A 19,641-nucleotide genomic window follows, 5' to 3' on the forward strand; every position below is an offset into this window, starting at 1 on the left:
GATGAGGTGTCCTTGCTGCCTTTCACTTCTACTTCAGCTTAGCTGCTTTACTTACGTTCTAGAACATCTACATTGCCTTCCTGCCTTTCCCCGTACTCCTTGGCTGTGGTACCTGTATTCCTCTTAATCACTGACGAACGCAATAGGACACAGCAGAAAGTCAGATGGGCTAGGATTCTAACTGGTAGAATCTAACTCCAGATTCTATTCTGGACCGTTTGCATTATTTACCTCTTCTAACCCTCAATTTCTTCATCTGGAAACAACGATGATGCTTTCTTTGCATGATATTTGTTAGGGTTAAATTTGATAATCTATGTAAATGGCAAGAAAAGAGAACATTCAGTAAATAGGTGATACTACTATTTTTTGACAACCCTCTTTCTGTTTCTTTTATTTGTTTTCACTATTTTTTTTAAAGATTTATTTATTTATTTGAGAGAAAGAGAGTGAGAGACTGCCAGTGGGAGGGGCAGATGGAGAGGGAGAGAGAATCTCAAGCAGACTCCACACTGAGCGTGGAGACCGGCTTGGGGCTCCGTCTCATGACCCTGAGATCATGACCCGAGCGGAAAGTAAGAGTCATGGCTAGACCAACTGGGCCACCCAGGCACCTGTTTTCACTATTCTCTAAGCTCGGTGAGGATAGATAGGGTCAATACCTGCCCTGTTCACAGGTGGAGCCGTAGAGCATAGCACAGTGTGTGGCCTTAGCTATACTTAGAGATATGCTTACTGAAAGAAGGAAGGAAGGAACTGAGGGAGGGAGGGAGGGTGGGTGGAAGGAAGGAAGGAAGGGAGGAAGGGAGGAAGGGAGGGAAGACAGGAAAGAGGGAGGACCAATCAGTTATTGGGCTTCTGACCTAAATCCAATTTTGAGTTCCTGCTTCTCTTTCCTACAACAGGTCTGATTATGTGCCTGAATGTCACTTTTAATCTTTGGCTTTTTCTTAGTATTTCCAATTCCACTTTCAAGCTTCCTCTCCCTCAACCATTACCACTTATGTCTCTTGGTGGGCTTCTCTATAAAATATAAAAGTCTAAATTTTTTGTTTAATATGTAAATATGTATGCTATATAGCAATATTATAGATTTTGGAAAATTTACTGTTTTTAAAAATCACAGTCCATTTTATATTTTTTATTGAATAGGATATTTCTAAATAAAGTGCCATTTTCTTTTTTTTTAAAGGCAAAAGTTTCTTCGAAGACATTTCTTATATTTTTTAAAATAATTAGTGTAGTAGATCATTCTAAATCATGAAATCAACAAATACCTAACAATTCACTCATGTTCGTATAATTTTGGTGGAATCATTTTTTCTAACATTATTTTTAAAAATCCAAATTTTAAGGCTAAAATATTTCAGTCACAAGACATTTTTCAGAGAGAAAGGACTGGATAATTTTAATTTGTACCTTAATTGGGGTAAGTGGATGCAAAAAGTTTGACCACAAATTGTACTACTGAAGAACATAGAGAGAAACAGGCAGAGTTCTTATTGAAGCAAATAAGAAGGAAATGTTCTCCACTTGTTTTTAGGGAAATCTGATATCTCTTCCCCAAAATTGTACAACACAGATTTTACTTGCCATTTATGTATCTTAAATTATTTGGTCATTAATCATTATAATTTGAGAATTTAGCTTCCTGATGGAAAAGTACTTAAGAGGGAAATACCCTCGTCCTTAAAGTCATACTTTTGATTGTCAACCCTATTCTAAGGTACTTGACCGCTACCTAGAACTTGAAGGGAAAACAACAACAACAACACAAAGAAATAAAGCAAATGTCAGGCTTTGCTATATAATAAAATCAATTCTCATTCATCCGTGTTAATGTGGACAGACGCAGAGTATTCCGAAGTGGAACCCTTAGATAATCAGAAATCTCATTTTAGTGACTGTTGCCAACCCTGAGGAGATGTGCTAATAACGAGCAGCAAAACTATTTCCGTTCCACCTGCCTGCCCTCTGGTGGCCGTGCTAATGAGCAGTGAAATGGTTATAGAAGGGACAGCTGGTGTGAGTGGGAAGCTGATTCACAAGTAAGTCATCTTTTTATGACTGTGTGTTGCATGTGGACGATTTTGATTACATTTCTAATAATTATACATTTATCAGGGACATCACTTTGTAGGGAAAAAAAAAACATAGTAAGTTGGTATCATTTGTGAACCTCTTTATCCTTTGCATCTTGTCTCCTACATGTCAGATTAGTGGCTAACACTGGGCTTGGCTGTAGAACGGCAGGTCAAGCTTTGCTCTGTACAGGACTGTGATTTGATATTCAGAGCCTGAAAAGCAGAAGGTGTCATTCTGAAAAGGTTTAACCTTCAATTATGAAGAAAGGAAAATACAAGACAGGTAAAAACAAACAGGAGACTTCAGCTGATGTTGAGTGGCAGTGGACTAGCGAGGGCAAATTTCTCAAGTGTTGGCCGGGCTCCCTGAGAAATCAGCAGCAGCAATGCCCTTCAGGCAGCAGCTGGACTCCAGGCACTGAAGCAGCCCCAGGAGGAAGAGAGGGGCTCCTCTGCAGACAGGGGAACAGCTGATGCATAAAAATAAGACCGGGATGAAATTAGCAACAAGTAGCTGACTATTTTTTCTTTTTGTAAAGTTCACTCAGTTACTAAGATGATGTAAATTAAACTGTAGAGACGATGTGGCCTCTCGCGTGGAACTGTGGAGCAATCCTAACCCACGGGTTCAGGACAAGTCTGATCCTGCTCCTTCCACGCTCTCTTTTGTGATTAGGATGCACCATATTGGGGCGCCTGGGTGGCACAGCGGTTAAGCGTCTGCCTTCAGCTCAGGGCGTGATCCTGGCGTTCTGGGATCGAGCCCCCACATCAGGCTCTTCTGCTGTGAGCCTGCTTCCCTCTCCCACTCCCCCTGCTTGTGTTCCCTCTCTAGCTGGCTGTCTCTATCTCTGTCAAATAAATAAAAAAATCTTTAAAAAAAAAAAAAAGGATGCACCATATTTAACTAAACTGTTCGGGAAGCAGATTCAGCTACCTATTAAACACGTGACAGTTTCAAAATGTTCAGGATTCTCTGCCCAGCACTCACATTACTCAGCTGTCAAAGTAAAGGGCTCAGATATATGATGTGAAAATTACATTTTAACGAGGTGTCATGTGTGTTTAAAGTTCTTATTCATCACTACATAGTCACAGTCTGTACTGGAGACACAAATGCACTTAATTAGCATATTATAAGGACAGAAGGTTCACCTTATCTGCATTGTTAAACTGTTATGTGTAGGCTTCTTGTTGTTGTTTTAGATTCTGTTATCTTCAGCATATAAGAAAGGATACATTTACATAATCTCAAATGGCTTTCAAGAAAATATGGATTGTGTTCAGGAAGCAGAACAGTCATTAGACAGTAACTGCTTGTCTTTATGGTTCTGTTGTTCGTACCGAATACTTGATGTGTTTCACTCAATCTCAACCAACAGATTTTTAGATCTGTTAGACAAGCTAACTTTAAGACATTTTTGAAGGGGGCTTCTCTGACTATTCTTACCATCAACCTAAGTCTACTTCCTCCTCCTTCAGTAGGAAATACTGGAAAACTTCATATGTTTGACCAGGAAAGTTTAGATTGTTCTATGGGCAGTTGAGAAGAAAACCGGAAAGGAAAGAGTCAAAGAAAATACCTCACATTTCAGTCCTATTTATTAATGAATAATGGACTGGGCATAAGGCAGTTTGAGACAACTACAGAGTGAAAGTCAGTCCGTTATTAATACTAGCTAAAGGGAGGTATGCAACTGATTCACTCACACTGGATGTATCAGGATAGAAGGGAGTTCTAAAATTATAATGCCAACCTGAGAATCACTCAAATAACCTGTGAAGCAGCTAAGCATTATTTGGAGGGTTTTAATGTCTATCTTGCAAAAGAGCCAGCTGAAGGCAATGATGAAAATATAGTTCCTATCATATTTTATAAGATAGGATAAACGCTCAGTTAAAAGTACATTTGAAAAAAAAATTCTAGATCTGATAGCTCTAGATATGGTTTTCTGCTCAGAAAAAAAGAGAGGAAGCACTTTTACATTTACTTTATACTCAGCTGCTAATGCTGACATGCACTTTTGATACCGGTGTCCCAAACTGAGTCAGCCGTTCTGCAAAGTATGTTTTCAACAGAATACGATTATTATTCATTTCTGAGTATGACACATGTTCCGTTTTTTCAAACTTAAAGAAAACCCTAGGATTCATCAACTGAAAAAGTTGAGAATATGATCTGAATATAAAATTCGTTGAACAGTTGCTCACTTCCTTCCCTATTTTAAGACTACGGACTTTACTTTCTTCTAATTACTTCTGAAAGAAAGCACATTAGGTGTTAATGTGCTTTGGCACTTCTCCCTAACACCTGCTAAACTTGCATGAGGTTACCAAAGCTCTTTACAATCTGAGTGAAGAAGGGAAGAGGCTGGGTGTTGGGGGTGGGGAATAACTGGGATGAATCATAAAACTTCTAGAATAGCAGTGTGAGGCCAACAGTGAAGGGGAGTACCCGAGAGGCATATATGTAATCTTCATAAAACAAATTTTAGGACTAATATTCTAATCCTCGTAATATTCTGAATACTAATATCTATGATAATTCATTCTTTGATTTCTTAAATCATTCAACAAATCTTGACAGAGCACCTACTATATATCAGGCACTCCACAGGGACCTGTAAACAAAAATGACTGAAACGGTATCAACAAGATTATTTCAATGTAAATCAAAATCTCGTTAGCTCTGGAGCAAAAGCTTTTTATAAATTGGAAATTCTTTGCATCTGTATGTTCTTTACCATGTGAGATAGAACGATATAATTAAAAACTGCTTCTACAAAAGTTGCAAATATAAATTATGTGAATAGCAATATTGCATAAATATGGATTCATTTTCCATTACTTTCGTGCTGGGAGACTACAGAAAATGCTGGAAAACTTGCATTTAATGTAATGCAAAATACATGATGATGGTTCCGAAAAGGTTTTTAAACAAAAATGAGAACAAATTTTAAGCTTTTTAAAACTTGGCCCAGAAGACCAGGCCCAGTAAAGCGTTTTTCCAGGAGAAACTTCACTTAAAGTTAACAACGAACATTTGGAAAACAAGTTTAAAAAATCACATTAATATTAGTTAATTTATACAGCTATTGTTGAAAACAGCCTGTTTCACAGACTGTACCATTCCCAGGATGGTTTCCTTTGAAAAAGAATATAAACTGATGTCCTGTAGCTAAGCCAACCCAACAAAGGCAGGACAATTAGCAGTTTGAAAATGGGTGCTAGGAAAAGTAAGGGATTGGAGTTAAATGATTTTTGAAACTACTTTTAGGATATTTCTGAGACACTGTTATCCTTGTTATTCATCTTAAAGTTCACCATTTCAAAATTTAAAATGGCTCTTGTAAGATGAGAAAATACATCTGATTTCATGGTTGATGAACAGATACAACTTTCCAGAGCACATACCTATGGTAATCTTATCGTGAGAACTACAAATTAGATTTGCATCTAGAGAATGCCTGGCATATGGGGATACTGAGATCACTTCCATCAAATGAACGAATCTAGAGGCACAGCCTCAGTAAACACACTTTCCACAACCAGTGTTATAGGAGGGCATACGAATCTGGAGTTGGGTTGCACTTCAGTAGCTGTGGGGTTTTTGAGTAATAACGAGCTATGGTGTCTTAGGTTCCTCATTTAGAAAATGTGGATAAGAATGATTTTTGCAGGGCTGGTGTGTAGCTATTTGGTAAAGTTTGTTATACCTACCACAAACATCTCATTAAAATCTAACAATAATTTTCAGAGATCGGGCTATTTTTTTCCATTTTGTAGTTGAGAAAACCAAGACCAAGAAGCTGAGCATTGTGCACTGGAGACGGAATTCAAATCCAAGTCCTTCAGACTCCCAAGCTCATGCTCAGAGTGGCATGCTAGCTGTCTGTACCCTTCCCAAAAGGATTTTTATGTGTACAAGAGAAACAGGCTTGCCCCCTAACTTCCAACCCCCAGATCTTTTAATGTACAAAAAAGTGATTTTCAGAAGTATAACGTAGATACCCCTTTGCATAAGAACTTCAGAAGTGTGAATTTTCATTGATTAGAACTCAGTTAAAACCAGAGCAAAAAAGCTTGCTTCCAACAGATGGCAACAGCAAATACGCTTTAGATCTACAAGCGCAGAATTAGCCTTTTTGACCCTAACATATTTATAATAAGTTGGTTTCTGTACATAAACACATGAGAAGATCCATAATAAGAATTCACTAAAGGCAATTTCTTTGAAAAATGTCAACCTAATTTACTAAAGAAAAACACCCAGCTGAAACTGTTTGCGAGGAATAAGATGAACAGCCTCTATTAATGCTAATTGAAATTCTCATATCCACAAGTACAATGCATAAAATTTACTTCTACACTTATTCTTTCCACCTCTAAATTGCAGTAAGTCCACACCAAAAGGCTGGCTTTTAAATCTGAGCATTAATGCATGAAAATTGATAATTTTTCTTGCGATTATATTTACAAATTTAATACAGATGGAATCTTACTCTTTGCAAAACATACAAGGTCTTCATTGTTGTTTAAAGAGAGGGAAAACTGAATCTCCTGGCAAAAGTTAGGAATTTGTTTCAAAAGCTGAACTTTGCCATTTCTCAGTGTTTGCCACTTTAATAACATCCTTTTAACAAACACGAATACTAGTATATTTGGGCAAGATGGTTTAATATTTTAACTCCCATAAACAAACACATAAAATTAAATGAGTGGTATACCTTTCCTTGTGTCCACAATGACTGATCTTATACGTGTATACACACATATAAGTTTATTAATGTCCACCGGAAATATCTTTGTGTCAAGTCTCTAAATAGTTGGGACTATGGTATCGTCTTGCTCTTTCAGGATAATTTAAAAAACTGAACTAAGAATTTGCTTTAATTCATCAAGTCAAAACCTGGAATACTAATTAAATTTAACCTATTTATTATTAGAGATAAAAATAACGCATAATGTTTTCAATAAATAAAACTCAAAACATGTTACTGTCTCTTCTTCACTGATTAACCACTAAAGATGAGTTATCTGCAGGCAATTAAAAATTATGTCCTCTTGCAATTTAAAAGTCAGAAGAGGCTAAGAACCACACATAAACAGAGTTTTCACCTGACAAAATACAAATTTTAATTTAAGAATATCACAGCTACGGAGAAAAAAAAAAAAAAAAAGTCTTTCCAGAATCCTCCAGGTGGTTGATTCTCGCTTAGGTATATCAAATTGAAAAAGCTTACCTGTACAATGGTGAGCCAGGTACTGTACTTGATCTAGGAGATTTTTTGAGGATTTAGTAAGGAGAAGTTGCTTTTGTTGCTGTTACATACTTAGGCCTCTCCCTCCATAAGGGGCAGTTCAATATAATATCAGCATTGCTGGCCATGGAAAGAATTGCTGTCAGTCTGACTAAGGCCTCTTGGAGATTAGAGAAAATGGCAATTTCTCCTTCTATCAGAGTGAGAAGTGGAAAGCTATTCACTCATTCATTCAACAAAGAGCTACTGAGCCTTTCTTTTATATATACCGCCTATTAAACTAGTGTCCATATGGAACTTAGAATCTAGTTGTATAAGAAGATATGTGTGTAACGAACTGCATTAGGAAGTAGAACAGAATGCTAGTAAAGCATGGTAAGAGCAGTGCAGAAAACAAGTTATATTAACATGTAAGTACTGAAAGACACAAATGTAAACTTTGAATTGCTAAATTACTACCCAAATTCAGACACCTGTGTCTTAGTTTTCTATTACACTTTATCATGAAGAACAGCAATATTGCTAGTTAAAATAACTGAACCTCTAAACTTAGATAATTCTGTTCAGTTGTGTAAATAAAAATTAAAATAATAAAGCAATTTATGACTATCTTTAAACAACATTAAAAGGAAATGGTATGTCCTAGAGAGGAAAAAGACAATTTTAAAGAACTGCGGGGGGCGGGGGGTGTGCCTTGATGATTCAGTGGGTTAAGCATCTGTCTTCAGCTCAGGTCAGGATCCCAGGGTGCTGGGATGGAGAGACTCGAGTCAGGCTCTGTGCTCAGCGGGGAGTATGCTTCTCCCTCTGCCCCACCCCCCACTCAAGGGCTCTCTCTCTCTTTCACTCTCTCTCTCAAATAAATAAATAAAATCTTTAAAAAAAAAAAGAACTGGGACTAAAGATTATCTCTGGTTTACTCAAAGCAGTGTTTTGCATTGTTTTTTCTTATAAAATTGAGGTCTATTTTTTTCTGTATTCATCAGTTATAAACATTTTTCTGTATGTATCAATTAGGTACACTCAGACATTCATACACTCAAACTGACAACATTCCCAATAGGGGTGGTCATATATGACACCCTCTACAAAGTGAATATATTGGCATAGGGCTCTTGAAGCATTATATCAAGGCAGTCCTTGACATTTTTCCAAGTGGAGAGCACTTCTGAGGGCATGTCACAATTAATTAGACAGGATGGCATTCTATTTTAGTAAAGGTTTTGTGTACTTCACTACACAAAGAACTAACCAGCTGATAATAAGAATGCCCTTCAGAGAAGGGTTTAAGATTGAAGACTAGCTGCACAAGGAAGAAAAAGTTTCTTATACTTTTTTTTTTTTTAATAGCCGAAAGTGCTTAATAGCAACATTTTTTAGATGAAAAGACAATGAACAGTTTTCAGGTACACAGGCCAGAAGCAAGACAACATAGGAAGTCTAATCATACACATAAAAAAAAAAAAAAAAAAAAAAAAACTAAAAAAAAANAAAACACACTGTGAATATCTCCCCCTAGAGTATCATCAAAAGGCAAACTTACCTGATCTACTATCCAGAGGTCCAAAGTCCAAAGAGTATTTCACGACGTGATAGTTATTCCATACGTAAAGAAGGTTGTCCCTGGGGTTGTAATCCACAGCTGCTATGTACTGGTATGAATTGGGAAAGGGTACATCCACCAAACTATCCTTACTTTGGTCGGTGTTGTAAATGTAGTCAATCTTATTCCCTGTGGCCTCATTGTCATCATCCTCATATACAGATTTGACCACATACAGAATCCCGCAAATCATAAATGCGTTGGAAGCTGATCTTTTATCATATGCGGTATCCCATGTCCCTTCAATCCGTAGGGTATAAGGGTTCAATTGACTAATGACAATTTTACCATTATTTTGTTCTGTTGCATAGATTACCCAGAGCCCATTTTCATCCACTGCCAGGTCTATGTCAGATTTGCCTCCCCATCGGTAGGGGGACGTATCATGGTAATTGGCATTTGCTATGATCGCCTCTCCACTCTTTATCCTAGTCCGCAAATCAAACTTTACTATGTTCCTAGTGCGCTCTTTGTTGAAAAACAAAGCTCCATCATACACTACAAATCCTGTGCCATCCACCCTGTGAGGGAGCTTGTAGGTTGTAGTTGGCCTTCCGGCAATGAAGTCATCCTTTGAGGAGTACTCAGTCAGGGTATCAGTTCTGTAGGGAGTCCAGGGCATATAATAAATCTTGTCAGAAGCCTGTAGAGGGTCTTTGCACCATGCCCCAGATTGGTGGTCAGATTCAAACAAATGTTCACTCTGGTATACTCCTTTTAGTAGTCCAGGACAAAGAAAAACTGTTGGAAGGGAAAGAGTTAAAATAATAAATACATTAATTTTAATATTTTGTCATAGATTTTAATTTTTCACCAAATGGAATGTAACTCTAACAAGAGATACCCACCACCACTTAATTCTTTCGTTGCATTCTTCTGAATACACAAAGTGTCTTACATATTAATTCTGACTTTTGCTCAAAATCATTTTTATTTCATTTGCTGAAAAATGTGGCCTCTCTATGAGTACTTGTGTTTTCCTTTGATTTTTACCTTTGTAAAACGTGATACAATATTTCTGGATATACATACACAGGTGGATGTATGTCTATGTATTCTATAGACATAAAATAAATACAAATGTTTATACATAATATTTTATGTATCTTATTTGAAATTAAATATATATATATTGTTTCCATTCTGATGACATTAGCCATTCAATAACTTATCATCAAGAAATAAATAGAAATCCAATCCAATAGTAATTAAGTATAACAATAAAGGAAAAGAAAAGCCCTGTAATACAGGCCACTGAATCTTCTAGCAAAAAAAACCAAAAACAAAACTCTTAAAGCTGCTATAGCACACACAGAGCATGCAACCCACACAATTAAAAATGAGTGATGGATGGATACTGGGAGGAAAAAGAGAAAGGAAGAAAAAGAAAGGAAAGAAGGAATAAGGAAAGAAGAAAAGGTGAAAGGTTACAGAGAAGAGAACCCAAGATCTAGGTTTTAATCAGTTAAAAATGTCCTGTTAAATACAGTAGTATTGGAACTTAAAAACATGTACCTTTTACTGTTACATGAGAAGAACATTAAAAAACAAGATTACTTGCTACAATATTTTGCTGCTCATACTTCAGATTGGAAAAGGGCAGGAATTATCTGATTCATTTTATTTTTAGTATGATTCAGTAGCACACTGTGTGAACAGTGGTAAGAAACCTTGGCTCGCTTATAATGAAGGGGCTATAAGCAATGTTTCCCAAAGAATGGTCCTTGAAGCATCTGTTTCAAGTGGTATAACTAGATGTTACACAGAAAGAAAACAGGGAACCTTAGCCATATGTTTAAGAAATATCATATTAAATTGAATTGTGGGGAGATTCTAATCGCTTTGGTACATCAGTGAATCTCCAAGGCAGAAGTAAGGAAGATGAACAAATTTCACAAACTAATTTGATCACGGAACCCTTTCAAAAGAGCCTGTTTAAAGTGTAGTGTTCTGTTGAACCTGCTATGGGAAACACTGCTCCAGTATTTTTGCAAAGCAAATACACTGAAAAATAATCATGCAGTCCACTGTTACATTTGAAAGGATTAGAAGGGTACTGGGTGGAGAAATTAAGAAATCATAAGGAATTTGTATGTTGACCCATATTTTAATGATTAAAGTATTGTTCTCTCAATATTAGTGATTAGCTCTTTAACAGCAACTTTTATGCCTAGATCCAATGGAAAATGATCTAAGATAAAACTCAGCTAGGATGTGAAGGTTATTAAAAAGGAGAGAACGTTATTAAAAAGGAGAGTACATTATTAAAATGTCCAAAGTTTTACTTTTGTGGAAATGAAAATTTCAAGAGCAAAGTTGATCACCAAAATCTTCCATAGCAAGGACAGAGGGCCTTCATCAATTTATACTCAATGATAAAATTGATGATTAGAAGAATTTCTAATATGATGGCTATAATTATAAAGAATGGATAGGCATTGTTGTCAAAATTGTATATAAACTTTAAGTTGGTTAATAATGAGCCCATGATTACTAAAGTAAATTATTAGAAGGTATTTCAGAAAACCATCTCCCCTTCTCCCCCAATGGTTAAAAATTAAAGGAATGGGGAGACCACACCAGAGCTATGGAAAATTATCTAGTATAGAAATAAAAACAAATCTAAAGCATCACTATCCATCACCATCTACTGGATTTTCTAACTACTTATTTAAAAGTAAAGAGGAAGAAAATGCATGGTTGAAAATTTTACATGATTAAACTGTTTTAGGATAAAAGGATCAAACCAGCACTGTTCATCACAACAGATTAAAGTGAAGTTGAGCAGCAGAAGTAGTAAATAAATTTTCATAAAATAGATAAGAATTAATACAAAATTATTTTAACTAAATGTTAAACTGTTAAATAACTTAGCCTATAAATAGTATATAATTTATGAAAGGTATTTAATTACCTTTTTGTTCCACTTCTATTGGAGAGAGAGAAGTACAGAGAGAAAGGAGAAAAGAGAATAGATTAATGGTACGGTATTGGCCAAGCACTTTTTATTCACCTCTTCCAAACTGAAAGTAAATAATTTATTTCACTCATACTTGCTTTTTGACATAGGTTTTTTTTTTTTAAACATTTCCCTAGTAAAATTATTTTTTTAAAAAAGCAATCATATTATAAACTTAAAAACACAGTACAGACTTAGAAAACGTAAGGCAAAAGTTATTCAAGCTAAGATAGAAAAAAACATACAATTTCAAATTATAGACATAGGAAATACAATACTCCTCATAAGAACACCCATATTTCCCTTTCAAAGTTAGGAAGGTAATTATACACATAAAGCTTTCAAATAGCTTGACTAGTCTCATTTATAAACTATTATAGTTTATACCACTTCTTAACATAATAGTCTTGCTTTTTACCCATCTCAAGGATTGATCTCTTCAGAAGAAACTACTCTGCAACTCATTTTCTCAGGCCTAAGATTTTCCATGTCAGTCCTAAGAGAAATAAACCTCATGAGGCACACATTTACAGGGAATGCTCTCATACTAAATAAATGGGTTCATAATCTTTATTGAAGAAACTTCTTTGCCTCCCACTTATCAATATTTGATATTGTGGAAAAGTATCTTTCAGAAAAATTTATTAGAAGGTTGACATAAATAATGAGCCATCTGTTCTGGCCTTTTCTGAAATTCTTACCAAGTCAACACACCTTTGTAAAAACAAATTGAAATCCTCAGCCATGTTATGGCTACGTATCTCTCAAATTAGATTCCATTTTTATTTTTAAAGTACTGACCAATACAAGTCAGGAAAAAATTTTGGGAAATTGTAACATATTCATGTAACTCACCAAGAAGCATCCTGTTTATCTCATAAACATTTGTCTCATTAGACACAATTTGCCTACATCAGAAAAAAGAACAGGCACCACCAAAAAACAAGGAGAAGAGTTGGGGAAAAATGGGTTCAGAACACAAACTTAAAAATCACAGATTGCAGTTGATATAAATCTAAAAAAATTCAATGGAATGGATGAACTGAAATATTGCACAATAAATAAAACTCTAGGGAAGTTTCAAAACAAGGGAGAATACTGTTTTGGGTAATTGTGTTTGGGTGAGATTTTTGTGCTTTGACTTAAGCTCTTTTGTCTTCTATTGTCCAAAATCACACTCATTTCTCTCCAATGACTCTTTTGAAAGCTCAGTATCACATGTGTTAGAAGACAAAGCTAGTCTATACCAAAAGTTATGCTTGGGGCACCTGGGTGGATCAGTCAGTTGAGCCTCTGACTCTTGATTTCGCCTTGGGTCATGGTCTCAGGGTCCTGAGATCAAGCCCCACATCCTCGGGCTCCACGCTCAGAGGGGAGTCTGCTTGAGATTCTCTCACTTTCCTTCTCCCCATCCCCCCACTCACTCTTGCTGTCTCTAAAATAAATAAATCTGAAATAAAAAGTTATGCTTAAAAAGTTGCAAAGGGGTTATTTTTTAAAGATTCCTTATCTCATTAACATACAAATCTTATTTTAATAGTATTTCTAGGACTCTTTTAGCAACTCTATTTATACTGTTATGCTTTATCATCATCCTCAGTCTTTATCGAGTGACTGCAGTGTTCACTGGATTATATGCCTCATTACAGGTCAGTTAAATCCTTTACTTAGCAGATGCACTTCATTTTGTGACTAGAATACTCACAAATCTGAGTTCAGACGGACAACTAAAATAAGTGTAAGAAAGCACGTTAAGAAATTTAATAAATAGTCTAGAAAGTTTGGAACCAAGGCACATTACAATGAAAGTGGAGGTTGGGAGTGGGAAGTCATACTGAAGTTGACATTTTTCAGCAACTAGACTATAAAAATATAGAGAGAACTAATTTTGTTCCTTGAAATACTTCTAAATATATATACTTTTAAGAATCGTATATAGAGGATTTATAGTCTTTTTTAAACATTATTTATTTATTTGGCAGAGAGAGAAAGAGCGAGAAAGCATAAGCAGGGGGAGTGGCAGAGGGAGAGGGAGAAGCAGGCTTTGTGCTGAGCAAGGAGCCTGATGCAGGGCTTGATCCCAGGACCCTGAGATCATGACCTGAACGGAAGGGAGACGCTTAACCGACTCCACCCAGGTGCCCCTTATATTCTGAAGCATAAAATATATACACACACAACTTTAGTTTTTATTTCACATAAAACTCTTCGTCTTATTCTAAAGCACAGTTATCCTAACTTCTTGGTGACTAGTATTTCTTCAACAAACACTTAATGAGGAAGACAGGATATGCGATACAAAGTGTTGATAAGGTATTTGTTATCTTGTAAATACTATCCTACAATTTAATGGATATTGTTATTTTTCAAAGAACTTTTACTTCTGTTTTCTCAATTGTCATTAGGTAAAATTTTACTTTTAATTCTCTGGTCTTGGTCTAATTTGAAATAAACTGGCATAAACTGTAGCATAAGTAAAGCTAGTTTCTGTTTCTTGCTGTTTATTCAAAATTAAGATTTATTAGGCAGTTTCACTTTGGAGAAAATTATTATGTTCTTGCCTATGTCATGACTGGCTGTAGCTCATTTATCATTTATTTGCTATTTTCAAGACTCAAGTAAAACAATCCTATAATTTAAGTTGAAACAAGCACACACAAATCATATTCCCGTAACAAAAACTGGCAAGGCAAACATAATTTGTCATTGAAAAGCTTAGTTACATTTAGGATTAGCCAGTCACCGTCATCATCTAATTCTGATTCTAGAAGCTTCTGTCCCCTGGGGGGGGGGATACTCATACAAACAAATTGTACGGATACAAGTGAACACCCTTGCCACTATATCCTTCATAACCTCAGAGTGCCTGGCACATAATAAGTACTCAGTGAACAGCTGTTGAATTAATATATAATCTAAATAGAGGTGATTAATTCTGCTTCTTAATATTTTAAGCATATAGCAAAAAGAAAAAGTGGTGAAGAAAATCTGGATTTGCTATACACAAACATACATACAGGGTATTATCTGTATAATGTCTTTGTATATTTTAATGGATGTGGAGGAAAGTACAATTTATGAGCAATATGTATGCCAACTCATTAAATGTAAAACTGGAGGGGAAAAAAAGGAAAATTAAAAAAAAAAAACATACGGATAGTCTTGAGGATTATATTGGCAAGAAAAAAGTGTTGCTATAAAACAGCCTGCAAATATCTAAAAACACAGACCGAAAATACTCCCTTTTCTCCTCTCTGTAATGAGATCATAAATAAATGAATTGTACGATGACATCTGTGCTCAGCCTTCTTCAGTACCTCCTGTCTTTTGGTAAGGTCCAATATCCTGAATTCTGGCATTATAGCTGTCATTGTTCATTTCCAATCCTCTTTGGAACTAGTTACTCTCTTTTTCTCTCTTCACTTTTAATCCCCAAACTATTTTTATTGTCCATTCAGCCTCTGCAAATATGCTTATATATTTCCTTAAAGTGATTTCATTGTTGTCCTTTGTCAAACTTAATGTCATAAGCTATATCCTGTGGTTAGAGTAAATGACAAATTCAAACTAAGGGTAATTTTATTCTGTATAAAAGGCAGAAACGGAAAAAAAAAAGACTAGTAAATTTTCCCTTTATTTCCCAACAGTTCATAAAAGAGATATAATATATAGCCAATAGACATATTATTGTTTAGAAAAATAAGACGTTATTAGTTCTATCCATATCTGTACCATATGCAGTACTTTTGAATTGCATTTTTTAATTAGAAAAGGTATGGATGAGAGAGCATATACATGCATTGCCAGGCTTTTCCAAATTGCATTGCAAATTACAAAGAAATAAAATTGTTGTGTGCTAAAAATTGTTAGAACTAAATTGTCATAACTAAGAACTATGAAATTGTGTCTAATTCCAATGTAGCTTAAATTTTCTTTTCTTTTAAACTGTAAGTCATACCATACATTTTCTATGTTATATAATCCAATGATGCCTCTGTAATAAAAATAAAAAAACACTTATGGGGAACATGGGATAGTTATAGAACATTAAATAATTTACAAATACCTATTTTTATCATTGAAATTTGGTACTATTTTAAACAGTTATTATTTTCTTGTTTACATCTGGCTGTACTATTAAAATACATTTGGGTATGCTTATCACTAGCCCGCTGGGCAGTGAAGGAGACAGCAATAAGGCAAACTAAGTGAATAGTAAAAAATCAGTCTTGGATGAAAATTTGCTGGTGTATCATCCATAAACAAAGCCGCTATAAGTAAATAATCAAAAGTTTACAATAATACTTTCACTTGTATAGCACTTTATAACGTAACAAAATGTTTTCACATGAATCACTTGATTTAATTCTTCAAACAACACTGTGATGTGGTATTTATTATTCCTGTATCAGAGACAAGTGAACCAAAACTAAAAAGGTTAAAAGATTTGACCAAGAACAACACTGGTAGATGGCAGAGTCTGTCATTTATCTAACCCTACACTGGCTCTTACAACATGCAAACTCAGTAAAACTGTTGCATTCTCGCTCTCCATTTCCCTTCTGTCAACAAATCCAGGTAGGGGTGCACTTCAGAGGGATAAAGAACACGGACGGGATCCTCCTGAGGGTAGGCACTCTGTTGTAAGAACGAACTTTTACTAAGCATGTACCGTGTGCTATCCAGTGCACTGAAGTGTGCCATACAACACTAACTTAACCATCTCGCAGCAACCTTATGAAGTAGATACTCTCCTTATCTTAACTTTTCAAGTGAGGAAACAGGTACAAAGAAGCATTGTCTTTTGGTTAGTAAGTGGTAGAGCTGGAATTCAAATACAAGTTTTGATCTTATTCATTATTGCATTTCCAGTGTTCAGCACATAGAAAAAGCTCAATAAGTATTTCTTATGCCTCCATGCAATGATGAACTGCACTGTAGCATTTCAGAGAATGAGACTGGATGCCGCATTTTTCAGTGCTATTAACCCTGAGATGAGTGAGGCAGAGCATCTTTCCAGAGAAGATAAAATAATAAAAAACAGTGGTTCCTCATTTCTTGGCCAAGGGAACAAGATACTTCTTATCACCAGAAACAAACCTGTGCTGCATACCCCATGTCCTGTTAATTCTCATTATTCTGGAACAGAGAACATTCTCTTTTTTCCCTTCACATACACCAAGAAGATACAGAAGCACTTCAGTAAATAGAAATAAAAAGATCTGTGAAGTTCATTAATTTTTTGGTATAGTGCATATCAAAAATTCTGACAGACATCTGTCTCTTTCAGTAAATAAGGTGCTAATTCTTTATTTAATGAAAGACAGGAGTAATCTCTGCAGCTCAGCTTCTAAATTATGTTTTTCAAATAATACCCGTGCATCAGTGAAAAAAAGTGTCGCTCAAGCACCTTGTACTACAATGGCTTTATATAATGTGTTTTCAAAATTATTACCTTCTAATGAATTTCATCCTGGAGTGTGTAGATTGAAAATGTCAGTAATTCATAAGATGCTTTCACTAGCCACATTCTAATTTAAACATTGAAATACAATATCTATAGATGATGCAGAAACTGAGGCTACCTTTTGTTTTGTAGTAAATTTCCATTTTTTTGATGGATCTGTAAAATCTTTTGGTTAATTTAACCTTTTAAAAGAAAATGGTGCTATTAGTAGACTCTGGGGAATATATTGGTAATAGCTTTTAGAAAGATAATAATTTTTCAAAGGCATTGGTAGCAAAGTCAACATTACGTTTGGTTCATCAATGATATACCCTTGTCATAGTGATTTGTCACCACTATGTAACAACCACATTGCATTTAAAGTTGCTGAAAGGGGACACCTGGGCGGCTCAGTAGGTTAAGAGTCTGCCATCAGTTCAGGTCATGATCCCAGGGTCCTGGGATAGAGTCCCACATTGGGCTCCTTGCTCATGGGGAGTCTGTTTTTCTCTCTGCCTGATGCTCCCCCTGCTTGTGCACTCTCTCTCTCTCTGACAAATAAATAAATAAAAACATAAAAAAAAATAAAGTTGCTAAACAGAAAACAAAAACAAAGGGAGAGTCCCTTCAGAGTGTATAAGACTATGCTATATACATAAACATACATGCATATTTGTATTAGGCCCATGGAATGTATTTGTTGTTTGCAAGGCCCTTAGAGCTGTGAATACAGAGAGAAGTAATAATAATCATAATACCTAACAATTCCTGAATATGTACTATGTGACTGGTTATGTGGATAATTTTATTTAATCCTCAAAGAAACTCTATGAATTTGGTGGTACTACCATGAATATGATACAGAGGAGGGACTGATCTCTGCCTTAAGGAAACTTACAGTCTAATAATCAGTGATTTTCAGTATAATAATTTACCAACAACAAGCTATTTTTAAATGCATTCAGGGGAATCTGTGTAAAGAGATTAAAAACAGACAAAAATAGAAGTGAATAGCAGGGAGAGGGAATCATTAAGAGAAACCAAAGTTAAAAACACGAGGAAGAGCAGTTTAGCTAAAATCAAATTTCTTATGAAAAATGTCACCCATTTGTTCCTGAGAAATTTATTTTTTGACTGATTCCTACTACTAGGTTCTATACATCCACTGCTTATGCAATAAATAAGATACTCAAAATTAATCTAATCTAATCCTAGATTTAGTCAATATGTTATAATTACTGTGGTTTGGGGGCTGAATATTATGTTAGATGTCATTTAGTCTCAGACAATATTTTACAAATTAAAAAAATGAAGTCAGAGAATTAGATATTAGCACCAAATCACAATTTACTTTTTAACTCTTAATAGTACTAAAAACAAATTATGAAATAATATAATATTTTTTGGTTCATTTTACAATTTTATGTATTGTGGGGGCAGGAATGACTGTTCTAATTTTCTGATGAGAAACATCAAAAGCTAAAAGAAATCAAGTTGCTTTGCTTTTGACCCAACATTGTTCCTTCAGTCTTACAAAAGCTCTTAGGATCTTGTGACTTAATTGTGGAATTGGAAGTTTTTATCATCACCTGGTGCAAGAGAATGAGATGACAAAACGCACACATTAAAGGGAAAAAAACCCGATACACACAAAAAACACCCTGAGGAGTAGTTTAGGAATCTGAGGAGCTACTACATACTTTGGTACCTTGTAGAAGTACTCCAAATACCCCAACCAATTTGGGACTGGATTCACTAGCCAAAAAGCAGAAAAGATTTTGTATTACATAATACAATGGTTAATAATACAATATGGTTAATAAAAACAAGATAAATAAAACAGATAGGATTCCTAGAACCATAAACAAAAACAAAAAAACTTAATCTCAGAAGTCATTAGCAAAAATATACACACCACATATATCCCATACATGCTAACTGAATCTTTTGAAAAGTAGATTTAAGATTCTTACTCATTTGTTTTTTTGGTGTTTGAAAATTGAGATGCTAATATCAATGCATCTGAATAAATTCCAAGTCTTCAGATTCATTACCATAAATTTCCAAAAGTGTGTTTCTTATATTTTTTTCCAATTTTATATCTTTTTAATCATATAGGCTAATCATATTCTTCACAATGGTTTATTTATTTTTACTTCATATACTCCACACTTATATTTATTTTTCAACTTTTCTCACTCAGTTGCCCCTGTTCAGAATGCCTCAGATCTCCTATTCCTAGTTAAGCCAAACTCTTTTGGTTCTAAGTTCCTCCTTCATATACTGCT

At 35.1% G+C, this 19,641-nt stretch overlaps 1 protein-coding gene across 15 annotated transcripts in view; it reads right to left on the minus strand.

Moving 5' to 3' along the window:
• Positions 1-19,641, minus strand: part of ADGRL3 (adhesion G protein-coupled receptor L3) — an 815,688-nt gene that overhangs the window by 275,046 nt on the left and 521,001 nt on the right. For 12 of the 15 annotated variants that reach the window (XM_034671746.1, XM_034671747.1, XM_034671745.1 and 9 more), the window contains 2 exons: positions 11,863-11,877; positions 8,889-9,689 (listed from right to left, as the gene is read on the minus strand). In XM_034671746.1, the coding sequence (XP_034527637.1) occupies positions 8,889-9,689; positions 11,863-11,877 (816 nt within the window). The remainder of the gene's footprint in view (positions 1-8,888; positions 9,690-11,862; positions 11,878-19,641) is intronic. The other 3 variants (XM_034671744.1, XM_019801792.2, XM_019801793.2) reach the window with 1 other exon arrangement.

Source organism: Ailuropoda melanoleuca, chromosome 11, assembly GCF_002007445.2.
Source record: "Ailuropoda melanoleuca isolate Jingjing chromosome 11, ASM200744v2, whole genome shotgun sequence".
Lineage (NCBI taxonomy): Eukaryota > Metazoa > Chordata > Mammalia > Carnivora > Ursidae > Ailuropoda > Ailuropoda melanoleuca.